Below are 17,171 nucleotides of genomic sequence, written 5' to 3' on the forward strand. Positions count from 1 at the left end.
TCATTCCAGTACTGTCCTACGTACAGCCATCATAAAAAGACAACAGATCATGAAAACTCAAAACACCAGCCTCTATAACCAGCATAAGATAAGCAAGAAAGTAGTGCACATATTTTTGCATAGTGGTAGGAACCAGAATAACATTATACATATCAGAGATTCAATACCGTCTCCCACAATAGTCTTATCAGCAAGTTAAAGAAGTATGGGTTAGATGAATGGACTATAAGAAGGATAGAAAGCTGGCTAGATCATCACGCTCAACGGGTAGTGATCAACAGTTTGATGTCTAGTTGGCAGCTGGTAACAAGTGGAGTGCCCCAGGTTTGGTCCTGGGGCCAGTTTTGTTCAACATCTTCATTAATGATCTGGAGGATGGGATAGATTGCACCCTCAGCAAGTTTGCAGATGACACTAAGCTGCGGGGAGTCATAGATACCCTGGAGGGTAAGGATAGGATACAGAGAGACCTAGACAAATTGGAGGATTGGGCCAAAAAAAAAAATCTGATGAGGTTCAACAAGGACAAGTGCAGAGTCCTGTACTTAGGACAGAAGAATCCCATGCACTGCTACAGACTGGGAACCAACTGGCTAGGCAGCAGTTCTGCAGAAAAGGACCTGGGGGTTACTGTGGAAAAGAAGCTAGATATGAGTCAACAGTATGCCCTTATCGCCAAGAAGGCTAACAACATATTGGGCTGCATTAGTAGGAGCACTGCCAGCAGATTGAGGGAAGTGATTATTCGACACTCGTGAGGCCACATTTGGAGTAGTGTGTCCAGTTTTGGGACCCCCACTACAGGAAGCATGTGGACACATCGGAGAGAGTCCAGTGAAGGCAACAAAAATTATTAGGGGGCTGGAGCACGATTTATGAGGAGAGGCTGAGGGAACTAGGCTTGTTTAGTCTGCAGAAGAGACATTTGATAGCAGTCTTCAATTACCTGAAGTCTTCAATTACCTGAAGGGGGGTTCCAAAGAGGATGGAGCTAGGCTCTTCTCAGGGTTAGTAGATGACAGAATTAGGAGCAATGATCTCAAGTTGCAGTGGGGGAGGTCTAGGTTGGATATTAGGAAAAAGTTTTGCACTAGGAGGGTGCTGAAGCATTGGAATGGGTTACGTGAGGAGGTGGTGGAATCTCCATCCTTAGAGGTATTTAATGTATGGCTTCACAAAGCCCTGGCTGGGATGATTTAGTTGAGGTTGGTCCTGCTTTGAGAAGGGGGTTGGACTAGATGACCTGAGGTCCCTTCCAACCCTAATCATCTATGCTTCTATGATACAAATCCCTACTTTTACAACTGCATTATGAGCTCTTCAATGCATTATGAAATTGCCATTGTTAAGTCTGGTCTGAAAAATTCAGACAGGAAACTGCAGAGAACTCAGTTTACATACCCTGTTGATGCAGGTCTGAGACATCAGATATTTACACATCTAATATTTTAGACCACTAAGCCCTCTCTCCTCCTGCAGAAACAAAGATCCGGTAATACTCTAAGTAACTTTTCCCTCCTTTTCTTCTTTTATCAGCTTCTCTCTCTCTTTCTCACCAGAAAACAACAACTATTCACAAGAGTCTTTACAGTGGACAAACTGGATGATATGAATGTATTAAGGTGGAGACTTAAGAAATTATACCACATACTAATGAAGCATATCTGGAACAAGATAGATAAGATAAAGATGGGAAACCTTACTTTGTCCAGTGGAAAAAGATGGATTTGGTTTTCCTGATTTTTAAGACTATAAGATCTGGAGCAGCATCCTCTGGTGTAAGTTTTAATAGTTGTAGTAGTACCACCTCCAAGATTGGGCTGCATCATGCTAAGCACTGTACCGACATAACAAGAAATAGCTCATGCCCTGAGGAACTCACAATCTAATAGACAAGCAAACAAAGGGTGGGCATGGAGACACAGAGAGAGGTGAAATAGTTTGTCCAAAATCAAACAGCAGGTTAGTGGCAAAACTAGGAACAGAATCCAGGTATCTTGAGCCCCAGTCCAGTGTCCTAGCATCTGGGACTACAATTATTGGCATCAGAGCCTTAATGCGACCCAACAACTGAATAATGGAGTATGAACAAGTTAAGATCATCAATGGAGACATTCTGGTTGCTAACTTGCCCTTGTTAGAAAAAGCAGGCTTGTAAATCTGGTAAAAAGCAAACAAGAAGTGGAGGTAAAAATGCTATTTCCCCATTGTTCCCCCAATTCTGCTTCGAATTCAGATAGCAGGATTTTGCACAGAATCCAGAAAGTAAGATAAAGGAAATTGGTTTATTTATGACAGTACAGCTATTTAATAGCATTCATTTCCCTAGGTGAGATGGAGGTAAAACTGAAATAAATCTGTTATCTATGTTGTCGTCAGCATTTATTATTTGTATCACCATAGCAACTAGGAGCTGACTGAGGAGGTATCAGAGCCATTAGCGATTATCTTCAAAAAGTCATGAAAGACATGAGCGATTTCAAAAGACTGGAAAATGGCAAATATAGTGCCCATCTATTAAAAAGGTGAATTAGGACAACCTGAGGAATTACGGACCAGTCATCTTAACTTTAGTACCTGGAAAGATAATGGAGCAAATAAATAAGCAATCAATTTGCAAACACCTAGAAGATAATAAGATGATAAGTGAGTTAGTATGGATTTGTCACAAACAAATCTTGCCAAGCCAACCTGATGGCTTTCTCTGACAGGATAACAAGCCTTGTAGATGTGGGGAAGTGGTAGATGTGGTATATCTTGACTTTAGTAAGGCTTTTGATACTATCTCGCATGACCTTCTCATAAACAAACTAGAGAAATGCAACTAGATGGAGCTACTATAAAGTGGATGCATAACTGGTTGGAAAACCCTTCCCAGAGAGAAGTTATCAGTGGTTCACAGTCAAGCTGAAAGGGCATATTGACTGGGGTCCTGCAAGGATCAGTTCTGGTCCAGTTCTGTTCAATAACTTCATCAATGATTTAGATAATGGCATAGAGAGTATTTATAAAGTTTGCGGATGATACCACGCTGGGAGGGGTTGCAAATGCTTTGGAGGATAGGATTAAAATTCGAAATCATCTGGACAAACTGGAGAAAAGGTCTGAAGAAAATAGGATGAAATTCAATAGAGACAAATGCAAAGGACTCCACTTAGGAAGAAACAATCAGTTGCATACATACAAAATGGGAAATGACTGCCTATGGAAAGGGATCTGGGGTTGATAGTGGATCACAAGTTAAATATGAGTCAACAGTGTATCACTTGCAAAAAAGCAAACATCATTCTGGAATGTATTAGCAGGAGTGTTGTAAGCATGGCACGAGAAGTAATTCTTCCATTTTTCTTTATGTTGATTAGGCCTCAGCTGGTGTATTGTGTCCAAGTCTGGTGCCATATTTCAGGAGAGACGTGAACAAATTGGAGAAAGTCCAGAGAAGAGCAGCAAAAAATGATTAGAGATCTAGAAAACATGGCCTTTGAGGGAAGATTGAAAAAATTGATTTTGTTTAGTATGGAGAAGAGAAGACTAAAGGGGGCATGATAACAGTTTTCAAGTATATAAAAGGTTGTTACAAGGAGGAGAGAGAAAAATTGTTCTCATTAAACTCTGAGGATAAGACAAGAGGCAATGGTCTTAAATTGCAGCAAGGATGGTTTAGTTTGGACATTAGAAAAAGCTTCCTAACTGTTAGGGTAGTTAAGCACTGGAATAAATTGCCTAGGGAGGTTGTGGAATCTCTGTCATTGAGATTTTTAAGAGCTGGTTGGACAAACACTTATCAGGGATGGTCTAGATAATGCTGATCCTGCCTCACGTGCAGGGGACTGGACTAGAAGACCTCTCAAGGTCCCTTCCAGTCCTACTATTCTATGATTCTAGTCAAGGACCAAGTCCCAACTGCGCTAGGTGCTATACAAACACAGAACAAAAATACTGTTCCCTCCCCCAAAGACCATACAATCTAACTAAACTTGTCTAAAACAAGAGACAGATGGATACAGAAAGACTGCCAGGGGGACACAAGGAAACACTGATATAATATTAGACAGTTTGGGGGGTGTATTTAGGACCCTTTATACAGAGAAGGGCACAAAAACTAAACTACTAACAGGATTATATTAGGCACTCGGCCTGATCCTAATCTTACTTGAGTCAGTGGAAAAACTCCAATTGATCTCAATGGGCTTTGGGTGAGGTACTAACAGGCCTAGTCTAGGGAAGAAGTTATAAATATATCAAACACTAAACACAAAGCTTAGGTTCTTACGCTAAAGGTAGATACTGAAAAAACTTGGCAACATTTGTCCATGTTCTTTTGCAAACTCTCTCAAACCCCTATTAAAATCATTGACAGTATATGTCTCTACAAATATTGGCAAGTGTCAGGAAACATTTCTCCATTGCAGTGGATGATTCTACACATAACCAACACTACTGTAATGTTGCTGAAAAGTTGGAACTTAAGGTAAATCCATGCAATTGCAGTGTAGAATCTACTATGCAGGACCAAATGAAACACACCTTTCTAAAATAAAATGGCCTTGTTATCTGATATATTGGACAAACTGGCTAAACTGAAATAAAATTAGTTTATATTCACTATGAAAATGCAGCCCACCACATGTGCATATACAAGAACTCTGTAAAACTTTAAGATGCTATAAGCCAGATAGAGATTACATTCTCTCTTAGTGTGTCAGCTGTTTCTGCAACCTCAAATAACATCTTCATGCCAGTGAACAAGTCAAACTCTTTGGCAAAGAGACGAGGAATACATTAGATTAGGCTAATTATCATTTATTGGTCCCATCTAGAAGTATATATTGAAGGGAAAAGAGACTTTTGGAAATGTCATGTAAGGAGACTAGATGTGTTTATAAATTATGGGTATCAGAAAAGAAAAAATAAAGGGAAAAGTATAGACTAAAGCCTTGTCTACACTTAAAATCAGATTGATCTACATATGTTGTTCATACCCCTGAGCGTTTTAGTTAAGCTGACCTAACCCCTGGTCATGGCATGACTCGGTTGACAGAAGAAATCAGGAGCTGGCAACACTGTTACATCAGAATGGCCATCTCCAAGTAACACTGCTATTCTTCTGTAAACCTAGCTATTGCTGCTCGGGGAGGTGGATTACCTACATCAATGGAAAACCTCTTCCAATCAACATAGGAAGTGTCTACATTATGGGCACTATAGCTATGCTATGCCACATGATGTAGACATGTCCTAAATATACTAATAGCAGTGTTATTTGAAGATGGCCATTCCAATGTAACCAGTTTGCCAGCTCATGATTTTATAATAGGTTTCACAACATTTGGGTCATTGCCTGACAAGTATATTATATGAGAATCTTAGCTTTTTTTTTCTTTTTTAATTAGTGAATTTCTAGCCCTAATGGATGCAGAGAAAAGCTTGAAAACATGAGGCTCAAAAACCAACAAGGCAAATAAAAAGCCCAAAATGTATTAATTTTGAAGTCTTATTTTAAGCCACTCAGGATTTTTGAATACTTGGGGCTACCAATAATGTGTAACATCTCCATTTCTCTCTTCCCCTTTCCACCCTGGATTCTCAGACAGAGGTGATTTCCTTTTTCCCCATCCAGCCCTCACTCCTTGATGATGGGATTGAGTAAATTCGGGATCCCCATTATTTAGGGTTTATCTACAAAAACTGGCACCAGTTTAATTAAAGCGGTGTTTTTAAACTGATTTAGTTAAACCTGTGCAAATCTGTGCATGCATACATACTTATTTCTAGTTGATAGTCGCTTATATGGTTTAGAGAATACTTAGTCCTGCCATAAATGCAGGGGACTGAACTAGATGACCTCTCCAGGTCCCTTCCCATCCCATGATTCTCTGATGTTGGGTTTAGTTTGAATCCTGCAAAACACTGATTAAGTTAAACAGAAATAATTGAACTACACATCTAAAACACAAACTTCCAGTCATTGAACTAAGTTAATTTTAACACACATCTTTAGTTAAACTGGTACCACTCTGGGTGTAATACAGGCTCTCTGATTTCTTAGCACCTCTCCCCCTGCCCAACCTGTTAAAACAGTGGCACCTCTTGCAACCCTCACCTGAGCTATTTGGGTTGCTCCCATTCCTTCCCTATCCACCCCGTCCTACCCCACCATATGAATGTAACCCTTTCCTCTTTCCCTGTAACCCCTTCTCCCATACCTCTAGCTACTGCAGGTATCGTTCCCCCACTCAACAACAAAACCCCAGCACCTCAACTACTCTCTCCCCTCCCCCCACCATGACCTCATGCCCTGCCTGCTGCCCTCCCCTTACATAACATGACGCCTCGAACGGGCAGGGGCGAAGCCTGTGGCTGGCTGGAAGGTAAGTCACGTGAGGGGAAAAAAGAAGCTTGGATGGCATCGCTTAGGTGCGCTCGCCTGAGTAGAGGGTCACGTGACGGCGGCATCTCTCTCTTCTCCCCCTCCCCTCACGTGACCGGGTTTGTTGTTATTCGGCTTCTGCGGGAGGGTGCCCGCGTGGGCGGTGGCGAGGTCACGTGCACGGTTTAAATCTCTCCCTGGAGGGGAGGTGGGGGTTGGGGGAAGAGGGCTCTAGGCGGAGGCGCTGCTGCGCCGGACTGGGAGGCGGCGGTTGCTGCTCCAAGATGGCGGACGAGGAGAGTCTGCTCCTCCAGCCGCGCACCGACCCCTGCGCCGCGGCCGAGCCCCTTCCTAAGCGCCAGCGCCTGGACTCGGAAGACGGCGGCGGGCGGGGCTCGGTGACTGGGAAGGGCCCGGAGCGAGGGGCTGGGAGGGCGCCCACGACAGGCTCCACGGCTGGAACGGCGGCGGAGCTGCACAGGGAGGCGGCGTTGGCGGCGCCAGGGGGCTGGAGCGGTGCGGACAACCGGGCCGTGATGCGGGGCCTGCCCTGGGCGGAGCTGCCCCCGCAGCAGCAGGGGGAGGGGGCAGGAGCAGAGGCTGCGCCCAGTGGAGACGCGGTGGAGCCCGCCATTGGCTACAGCAGATCGCAGTGTTCACACGGGGCGGCGGCAGCCCCGCATCCCGGTGAGGATCCCTGGCTTGTCCCCGCCCGCAGTAGGCAGCAGCACCCTGACTCTTCCTGTCCCTCACCTCGCCTGGCTGGGGCAGGGATACCCCCCCCACGCCCTCCGCTGCGCACGACCGCGGCCCGATCGCACGGCCCCCCATAGTGCGGCCAAACAGAACTGGCCTGCCCCAGCACGGCAGTTCACGGGGTAGGCAAAGCGGCCAAGCTACCCCTCAGCCGGCCTCCCCCTTTTTGTGTGACACTAGTCGCCGATCCCGCCCCTTACGGGGCACACGCACCTGGGGGAACGAGCAACCTGCCAAATCCTTTGCCTGCCACGCCCACTCGGGATTGGGGCGCGCAATTCGCTCTCTTCCTCCGGCCTGGAGAGACGCAATTAACCAGCAGCCTCTCCCAGCCCCAATGCTAAACACAACTTGGGGTTGGTAAGAAGCAACTGAATTCCTCAACCCGCACTGACTCGCTACATGCACAGGTGTGGGGAGGGGGGGGAAACTGAACCGTCATGCACTCGCTCCGTGTTTGGAGGCACAGAGAGCAACCATCTGCACTTAGGAACCTATCCTCTTGCATCGCTTATTCCAGCTGTGTAATTGGTACCAAAATATCTGTACCTTATTTACAGTGGTGCTGAGCTTGCTCACCAATTGCTCTACACCTTTTTGCATGTATGCTCAATGGATCCTTGCCCAGTTTCACCTCTTTTCACATATACGCTTGCCAAATGAACTTTGAGTGTACTCATTGTTGCATACTCATCTACAGATGTTCATATTGTATTTACATGGACATTTTGCACATGCTTTTCACATGGTTAAGTGTGTGTGCATGCTCTGGCTCAGCATGTGCATTATTACACAAATGTTATTTTCTGCTTCATCCTTGTACATCTACTTAAGCTTGCACACATACAAAAGTGGTGTATTTGGCCACTGGCTTGTATTTGTGTGTGCAAGGGTAACTTATGTGTGAGAATTGTGAAATATTATCATTTTCAACTTCTATAATTTTTATTGGCAGTACGATAGACAGACATACAAGTTACTACACTGCTTGTAGAACTGTTAAACCATATAAATCAAACTTCATTCTATTTAGTAATTCTCTACATTACAGTAAAATACTATATTAATTTCTATGCTACTTATTGCTAGACAATTCTGCATGCATTGTGTTACAGTATGCATCCATTATTCTCAATTTACCAATTTCCATTTATCCTCTATTTTCACATCATTTTCTCACTTTTGTTTCCTGGACTTCTAAAAGGAGACTGATTCAAATCTTGTTGTAAATAAATTACTTTAACTATGTTACTAGAAGTGTCTTTAGTTATTAAAAGTGAAAGTTTTAAAAATCCAATTTTCTTGTCAATATTTTTACTTTCTTTCCTTTTAGTATTTGGATTACTTCAAATAACTGTTTCTTACAAATTTTCATAGAAGAGATGTCATACTTCGAGCACATACCTTGCAAGATCCTTCTGTAATTAGCACCATTGCTGAGAGCTTTGGCTGAGAATCTGATTCAATAGGCATACTTTACTGGAAACTGCCCTGATTGAGGAATCCCCTGACTATGCAGGGGGTGGCAAAGTTAAACAGTTGTTTAAACAGTTTTTTATGCTGCAAAAATTGGTCAATATAATAAGTATGGTTGAGGATCTACGTAGGATCCAAACTGTTAACGACGTATGCCCTGATCCTTCAAATGCATCCTTAACTTTATGCATGTGAAACATCTGATTGAAATAAATCAGCCCCTTGGTGAACATTAAGGATTTTGTACCAAAGCTTACATCTTGTGTACGCTAATGTGTACCAATCATCAATTCTTCCTCTTTTTTTTATGGGATTTGTACTCTGATTATGCATAAAGATTTGAGGTGAGAGCGAAAACTGTTCAAACACATGGGAAGACACTGTAAGGGGAAAGATGACCCCCAAAAAAGCACTCTGTACTTTTAAAAACTGTTGCAAGTTAGAATTTGAAATTCTCCGTCTATTCTCCAATTCCTTGTTCCTAGTCACAATAGAGCTTTAAAGGAAACCTGCAAAGCGGGGAGGGGGGAATGGAATTTGGGGTTTTACTACTTTTTGTGTATAAAGGGCACATGCTGTGTTTTCCACTTGTCCTTTTACATAAAAAAAAAAAAGAGGAGGGGGGATTTGTCTAGCTTGGAAGACTATGGCCTTACCTGACTAAGATAAAGAAACTGAAGTTTTTTTTTTTTTTTTTTTTTTTTTTTTTTTTTTTTTTTTTTTTTAAAGGAATGAGTAATAAAGAGTGAGTTCCCACTTTTCTTCCCTTTTTCTTCAACTTAAAAATAATCAGACGTGTCATATCTGGTCTTCCCTAGTTTTGTTGGAGATCAGAGGTTCTAACATATCTGGAAAGTCTAGGCTTCCCCTTGGGCTCTAACTCAATCCATTTAGCATGTATTAAAGTCATCATGTCTTATCTTCTGTGGACTGTTCTTAAACGTTTGCTAAAGCATCCTGACATACTTCTAAATCCTAGTTTAGATAATTCCTATGTTGGTGAACTAATGCAGTGATGACCTCCTAGGATTCAAGAAAATGAAAGTTGAGCAGTTGAAGTAGCGGTTGAGAGAAGAAGGGATTTTTAGTAAGAGTATTATAAAACTCCATGTCTTTGTTTTGTTGTTTTTTGAAGAGGGTTGAGGATGAACACAGATGTAACTTCAATTACTAATGTTTTATACAAAGAAAACTTTATTAGATTCACCTCCCCTCCCACCCAATGGAGGTCTGAAATGTAGAAAATAAATCCTCTGAAATCTCCCGTAGAACTAGGGAAGGCCAAATGTGATGCCACTTGCTTTTTAAAAAAAAAAAAAAAAAAAAAAAAAAAGCTTAGAAGTAACTTAGGGCCCCCCCCCACACACACTTTTTTTTTTTTTTTTTTTAAACTACCAAAACCTTTCTCAGCTTCTCGGTAAAAGGCCTGCTTAAAAAAGAAATCTTTTTGTGGTCTCTAAAGGTATAGTAACATTTTAGCCTTTTATAATGACGTTTCTGCTTAAAATGGAAGTGTTTGACTCAAGTATTATAATACATGGTTTTTTGTTGTGGTACTATCTTGCAGATAATATCCTTTTTAGTGATGAAATTATAGCCAATGGTTTCCATTCCTGTGATAGTGATGAAGATGACAGAGCCTCACATGCAAGCTCCAGTGATTGGACACCAAGACCACGTATAGGTAGAAGTTTATATAATGTATCATTTCCAAGATTCTTTGTTTACTTTTAACTGTTATTTAATGTCTGACCTTTAATATTGATTATTCTGTTCCTGTTGCAAGAGACCACTAGGCAATTTTGACACAATTACTACTTTTCTGGAGGTTGCAGTTGTGGGCAGTATACTGTATCTGGGTGGTTAAAGATGAAAAGAAATTCCTTAACACTCTTACTATAAAGCACCTAAAATATTTTATATGGCATCTTTCAAACCTCCCGCCACTATCAAAAATATCATGAAATATACACAGCACTTCACCAATATAACATCACAAAATGTTACAGATTTATTGCCAAATCCCATTTTAATTTACACCCCTTGCAATTTAATTGGTGGGATTGCTAGGAGTGCAAATCAGGCTCTTGTTATAGAACTAAAGTTCAGACTAGTTGGAATTCTAATTATTTGTAATGTTTTGTTGTTTATTATTTGTAGCAATAGCATCTCTGTCCCCCTATCAACGATTGGGTCCCCATTGTGCTAGACACTGAATGCAGACATATTACAGATTTCTTTTTTTTTAAACTGTGTGTTACAAGTTTGATGTTGCTGCTTTGCAATTAGTTAAAATTTGATTTGCAGAGACATTCCAATATACGCTGAGTAGATGAGGTCAGTAACATTGCTGATCAATACTAGGGGCTTGATTAACCAAAAAACTGCTTTAACAAAAGTGAGACATTGAAATTAAAGAAAAATGTCTAAAGATCATGGTCTTCTGGAGTCTTCCTGAATTAAGTGTGTCACCTTATGTGCAACCACATCATTCATGTTCTGGGGACCAAAAGACTGACTCTACTTATTGTTGCAACCAATTTATCTGGTACAGAAGTGTGGGGCTCACTGTTCTATTGTTGACATGATCATCCCTAGTAACATTTGTGTAGATACATACAATATTAGCTCCCTTCCAATCATTTGGTGTGGTAGCCAATTTTAATTATAATTTCTAGGTTGGATATTTGTTTCCTCTTGAGAGTTTGAGGAAGGACTAGCTTGACTTTTTTTTATGGGTATGGTTGGCAGACACTATTGTGTCAGATGGATAATCTCTTACAAGTCTTTATCTTTAGAGAGTGATTTTAGTAAAAATGAATTTTATTCTTGTTCTGTATGCATTAAATTCATTTAAAAAAATCATCTTTCCCCTCTAGTTAAAATATTGTGTAATAAGCAGCTAAGTAAAATTTATCAGAACTTAAGTTTGGAAGTGCTGTCTACCAAGCACTTCAAAAATCAAGATTCTGGTACATCATATTTCCTGAAAACATAGTCCAAAATGTTGGAAGCATTACACTGAATGAGAGTTCTTAAAAGGAAACGTACTTTGGGAATTAGGGTTCTAATATGTGACTTTTTTGTGCAGTCTTCAAGCATGATAAGAGATGGGATCTTAGGTCCTGGTAGGTTTTTCTACGTAACTAAATTCTTAGAGCGTTATCTTTAGTGAACAAACAGCACCATTATGCCTATTATATAGAAAAGGCTCTTAATTGGGTTAGTAAGATTAAGAAATAGTAACATTTAGCTAAAATGTTTGTCTAAAGAATTTTCCTTGATTCAGAAGGTTAAACTGGATTTTTATAACTTTGTTTTTCATAATAGGTCCCTACACTTTTGTTCAACAGCATCTCATGATAGGTACAGACCCACGGACAATTCTAAAAGATTTGCTACCAGAAACAATTCCTCCACCTGAACTGGATGATATGACTCTGTGGCAGATTGTTATAAACATTCTTTCAGAACCACCCAAAAGGAAAAAACGAAAAGATATTAATACTATTGAGGATGCTGTGAAACTTTTACAAGAGTGCAAAAAAGTGATTGTCTTGACTGGAGCTGGGGTATGTATATCTAAAATATGTTAGTGTGAAAATAAATGGGTGACTACTTAGGTTCCAGTCCAACAATTTACAGCATGCTGGCAGAGTGCTGTGCCCACGCAGAGCCACACTGAAATCAGTGGTGCTCTGAATGGGTGCAGCAGTTCACCTGGACACTATAAATTGCAGGATCAGGGCCTAAACTTAGAATGGGTCAGATACATTTTTCATTTTACAGAATTTGTATACCAGAGAAATAAAATTAACCTACTATTGTTATGCATTAGCTTAGACAACTGTATCCTAACTTTTCTAGCATCTAAAGGCAATAGATGTAATTTTTTATCCCTAATTAACTGTTCCACAAAACTGATTTCTATCCCAATCTTTGTGTTGCTGAAACAGATACTGAGATTTTTCTACTGAATTACTTTGGGCCTGCTACAACTTCCACTGGAGGAAAAACTACTGCTAACATAAATGGGGATTGGATTGAACTTTCTTTGATAGAATATTGTACCTGGTCATTCAGTTGCACTTTGACCAAACACAGTACATATTGTTACAGTCAAAGTTATTATGTGTGTGGCTTTCTGCATACAACCATGTTATAGCACAAAAGTCAAGGAATAGTTTCTTGCTTTGTTTTGTTCCTATTGTAGTATGTTTGATAGGGATACAGATTGGCTCATGAGAGAACAGATGTGATAGATTATTAGCTTTCATTCCTAAAATGGAGTGTGACAAGAAATAAAAGAAATGAGCGATCTGAGGCAAATCAGTGTGCCCATAAGAGAAGGAAGCGGCCCTGGTACTGCCCAGTCTCATTTGTTCTTTAATTGCTTTCAAGCCCCCAAACTGAAAATTTTTGGCTGCTCTAGAGAAATGATGATTGTACTTCTCATTATATGTAAGTATTGCTTTATTTTAATTTGGTGCTCAAAAGTTTTAAAATAAGCTGGTCTACTATACTAATAAATATAAAAAGAATGAATCTTCATGTTTATGACTACTCAGGGAGATCAGTGAACTTCATTTTAGGAAACCAAATTCAAAGTTTTTGTTTTAGGGTTACTCATATTACAAAATTCTTAATGCAGTACTAAAAATATATATTAAACAGTGTCCTATTAAACTGCTTGTCTTTGAAGTGTGAATTGTTCTGAAGGTTTTGTGACCTCCAAAATTAAATTCATGTTCCACATCCTTTTTCCTGCACATTCATGGGGAAACCTAACATTGCTTTGTCAAAAAGGAGTCTATCAAAATAGACATGGGTTATTTAAATTGCCTTTGTTCCCGTTCTTTGATATTAAAAATTGTTAACACACACACACACGTTCTCACAAATAGCTTGCAGATTCTCAAATATAACATGCTAGCAACTCATCACATTCAAATATGCAATTGATTTCAGTCTTCAAATTGTAAATTTGTATTTCAGGTGTCTGTTTCTTGTGGAATACCTGACTTCCGATCAAGAGATGGCATCTATGCACGCCTTGCAGTAGATTTCCCAGACCTTCCAGATCCTCAAGCAATGTTTGATATAGAGTACTTCAGAAAGGATCCAAGACCATTTTTTAAATTTGCAAAGGTATTATGTTCCAGTAGTTTTTATTATCTTGGACAGTAAAGATATGCCTTCATCAGATACAGAAGATTTCTCTCTCAAATACAAAGATAGTTCTGCCTCCACTTTTTCTTCATGAATAAGGAGGACAAATCCTAACGTTATTGAATTTATCTTAATGAAGGATGGCCTTAATCACGAGTAATGTAGTGAAACTGACTAAGGCCATCCCTCGTTAAAGTAAGAGGCCTGTCTTACAAAGTTAACAAATTTTACTGTTCTCAGTATTGTCTCATCATAGGTAAAGTCACACGTTGCCTTCAATAGTTTTATAGTTTTAAAAAAAATAAAAGGTAAAATGTTGCTAATCTTATAATACTTGGTTTCTGTAATAGGAATGCTTACACAACCTTTCTCATTTGGGCTCTTGTTTTAGGGAGGGGTATTAAAAAATTTGTTTGTCAAAGATGTGATTATCTACGTAGCATGATGTTTCATTATCAAGTAATGGCACCAAAACTTAGTATTCCCAGAAGCTGGGATCACTTGATGATTACCTGTTCTGTTCATTCCCTCTAAAGCACCTGGCATTGGCCACTGTTGGAAGACAGCATACTGAGCTAGATGGACCATTGGTCTGACCCAATATGGCCGTTCTTATGTTCTTAAGCTGCTCTTTAAAGAGGAACAAGGAGCATGAGGGACTCTTGGGCAGCACTTTACTGTAATAAGCATATATTCAGATAAATTTGACATGCTTGTTACACCTGGCAACTTAACTTCATAGCATATGTTCAGATTTAACCATAGGACATACAGTCCAGTAGGGGAAGGAGTCTTCATACACTGGCAGATTTGTTATAGTTTGCATTTTTTATATAGCTGTTTCTGCAAGCATAAAGGTGTTTTACAGAATTAAACAATACAAACTGTGTAGGGATTACTTCCATCACATATTGGATGGGATATTGTAGCTTTTTAGAATAATGCCAGTGATGCTAAGTCATTTTAGGGAAAAGGGAGGATATCTAATTGAGGTAATGTGGGAACTCAGATGCAGAAGCAAAATGCAATTACATCCAGTCTGGAGTTTCCTCAGAACGTTTGTTAATTACTCTATCAAAACAAAATGAAATACCATGGATTTCTAGAGGAGGGGTAAGAACATCTGAAAAAACAGCACCATCATTAGTACAGTGCATCCCACTCACTAAAACACTGTGTTTAGTACTAACTCAGAGGTTGGGGAAGAAACATCACATCCTGTAGCGTCTTGGTTTTCCTGGAAGTCTCCCATCCAAATACTAATCCAATCATGTCCTTTAGATACCCAGTAACTCACTGATTCCTTTTGCTTTAGTATCTACAAAAATCACCCATGCTCCATTGCTAAAACCCTTGTCTTGCATCTCTCAAAACAATCACTGTATTGTTTCTTTTTTCCTCATTGCCTCTTCATTCCAATCTGCCCAATAGTTTGCTACCAAAATAATCACTCCCCACCCCTGCCTCACCCTGGCCTTGTCACCCTCCTTTTCACTCCATCCATGGGCTTCCTAATCTTATTTTATCAAATTCAAATTTTGTTCCTATTAAGGCCTTATAATCTTGCACCAATTTATAGTTTTGGTCTTACTGTGCTCTGGTCACCCTACATTTTCCTATAGTCATCCTAATATACTCACCATAGTTCTCACATTTCTACCATTCTCTATGCCCTCTATTCGCATTTCATTCTCTATGCCCTCCACCTATTTATTAGCTTTATGCCTTATACCATGCTATTTCTGTTTCTCTCTCCTCTTCTTACATCTCTCCTTTAAAATCATCTAATCAAACACTTATTCTCCTCTTTTTTCTCATTAACCATCTCCACATGCTCCCTTTCCCTAAACTGTTTGTATCTTATTTTATTTGGATTATAAATATTTGGGGATAGGTTTAATCTAAACTTGTAAAGAGCGATGTAAATGAACAGCACTAGATAAATGTTTGTTTGCCTGATCATAATCTAGATGGTGCAATTTCAGGTCATCCATGCCCATTGCTGCAATTTGGATGCAGATGCCCTTTCTGATGGGTATCTACTTTATGAATAGCGTTGCCTATTTACTAATTTGCCTCTGGTGTTACGGAAGGTTATGCAGCAGTCAAGAATAGAACTGGGCACAAGGAGAAGTTAAACTAACAGTTTACTCTTGTGTATGTACAGAACTTCTGGTTTTCCATTTAAATTAATATATTTTAGTAAAAATCCTGAGAAATTATGGTCAGTGTTTACCATTAAATATCTTCCATATTTTTTGAGGGAACAGACTATCTGTTCACTTAAGTGTCAGGAGCGAGACGGGTTAAGTGGACATTGTTTGATTAAAATAACTTTGCTGTTTTACTAATAACAATTTAGCCTATTAAAACTGAACACTTTAAAAATCTAATTCACTGTTGCTGCTATTTTATTCTTTATATTTCCTTCAGCTTGCAGAATGAAAATAGACTAGGCAAAAACCTTTCAATGAAACAAACATAAAATACAAACTACCTGACGGTCTTAATTATTTTTTCTTTCTTTTTAATATCAAACTTATATAAGAACAAACAATTATGGTGGCAAAAATAAACTTTAAAAACTGGGCATATTATATATAGATCTTGTGTACAGTATTGAATACTACAATACATAATCATACAAAGAGACTTTAGACACTAGGATTGGAAAGGCAATCCTAAAAACATCTATCCTGTGCTTCAGGATAAGAGACTTTAGGAGACATTCATTGATAATATTGTAAGAGTCAAACTTAATAGGTAAATGTATTATAAAAATCTATTTTCATAGGAATGTTATCAATAGAAAATAGCTTTCTTGTTTACTTCACCTGTAAATGCTTGATCTTGAAGAATTTCTTAGTGTATTTATTATCTCAGAATTGCAGCCTCCAGTGACGGTGGTGGAATGGAATAGAATTTGAAATAACTTAAATAGATTAAGTACTTGAAAGATTTTGATAAACTGTTGCAACCAGGGTAGCTTCCTACTTTCCAGAGTTACAATGACTTAGAGGCATATGGCAAAACCAAAGAATGAACATAAATTAAGAGCAGGATGCGGATATTCTGTATTTTTATATAAGGAGTCTCCACAAGCACACCCAATATCCAGCAGCTAGCTGTTGCCTTTCTGGTGTTAATTTTTCAAGATTGGCTGCTGATTTCCCATTCACATTACTGATGTGTAAATTACTGTTTGTCCCACACCTAAGATTCAACTCCAGTTTCCTTATGAAACTTTTTGTCAGAGCTCTGATGCTCAAACAATCTGATAACATTTACTACCACAAATGCTATTTATTGTTAAAAGCCATGTTTCCCCTTGTTCATCGTTTTGTTTTTAAAAAACCCAAGACCCCACCAAAACTCCTTTTGGTCTGTATCAGAAACTACA

General features: G+C 39.4%; 2 protein-coding genes across 2 annotated transcripts in view; one reads left to right on the forward strand and one right to left on the reverse strand.

Moving 5' to 3' along the window:
* Window positions 1–7,358, reverse strand: part of DNAJC12 (DnaJ heat shock protein family (Hsp40) member C12) — a 32,283-nt gene extending 24,925 nt beyond the window's left edge. The window contains exon 1 of the mRNA XM_067552609.1: window positions 7,340–7,358. The gene's annotated coding sequence lies outside the window, so the exon portion shown is untranslated. The remainder of the gene's footprint in view (window positions 1–7,339) is intronic.
* Window positions 6,257–17,171, forward strand: part of SIRT1 (sirtuin 1) — a 29,047-nt gene continuing 18,132 nt past the window's right edge. Inside the window, exons 1-4 of the mRNA XM_067552606.1 lie at window positions 6,257–7,057; window positions 10,170–10,286; window positions 11,933–12,174; window positions 13,598–13,750. Coding sequence (XP_067408707.1) covers window positions 6,655–7,057; window positions 10,170–10,286; window positions 11,933–12,174; window positions 13,598–13,750 — 915 coding nt within the window. The 5' untranslated portion in view covers window positions 6,257–6,654. The remainder of the gene's footprint in view (window positions 7,058–10,169; window positions 10,287–11,932; window positions 12,175–13,597; window positions 13,751–17,171) is intronic.

The sequence above is a fragment of the Emydura macquarii genome, unplaced genomic scaffold, assembly GCF_026122565.2.
Source record: "Emydura macquarii macquarii isolate MOO-44397 ecotype Brisbane River unplaced genomic scaffold, CSIRO-AGI_Emac_v2 contig_1390, whole genome shotgun sequence".
Classification (NCBI taxonomy): domain Eukaryota; kingdom Metazoa; phylum Chordata; order Testudines; family Chelidae; genus Emydura; species Emydura macquarii.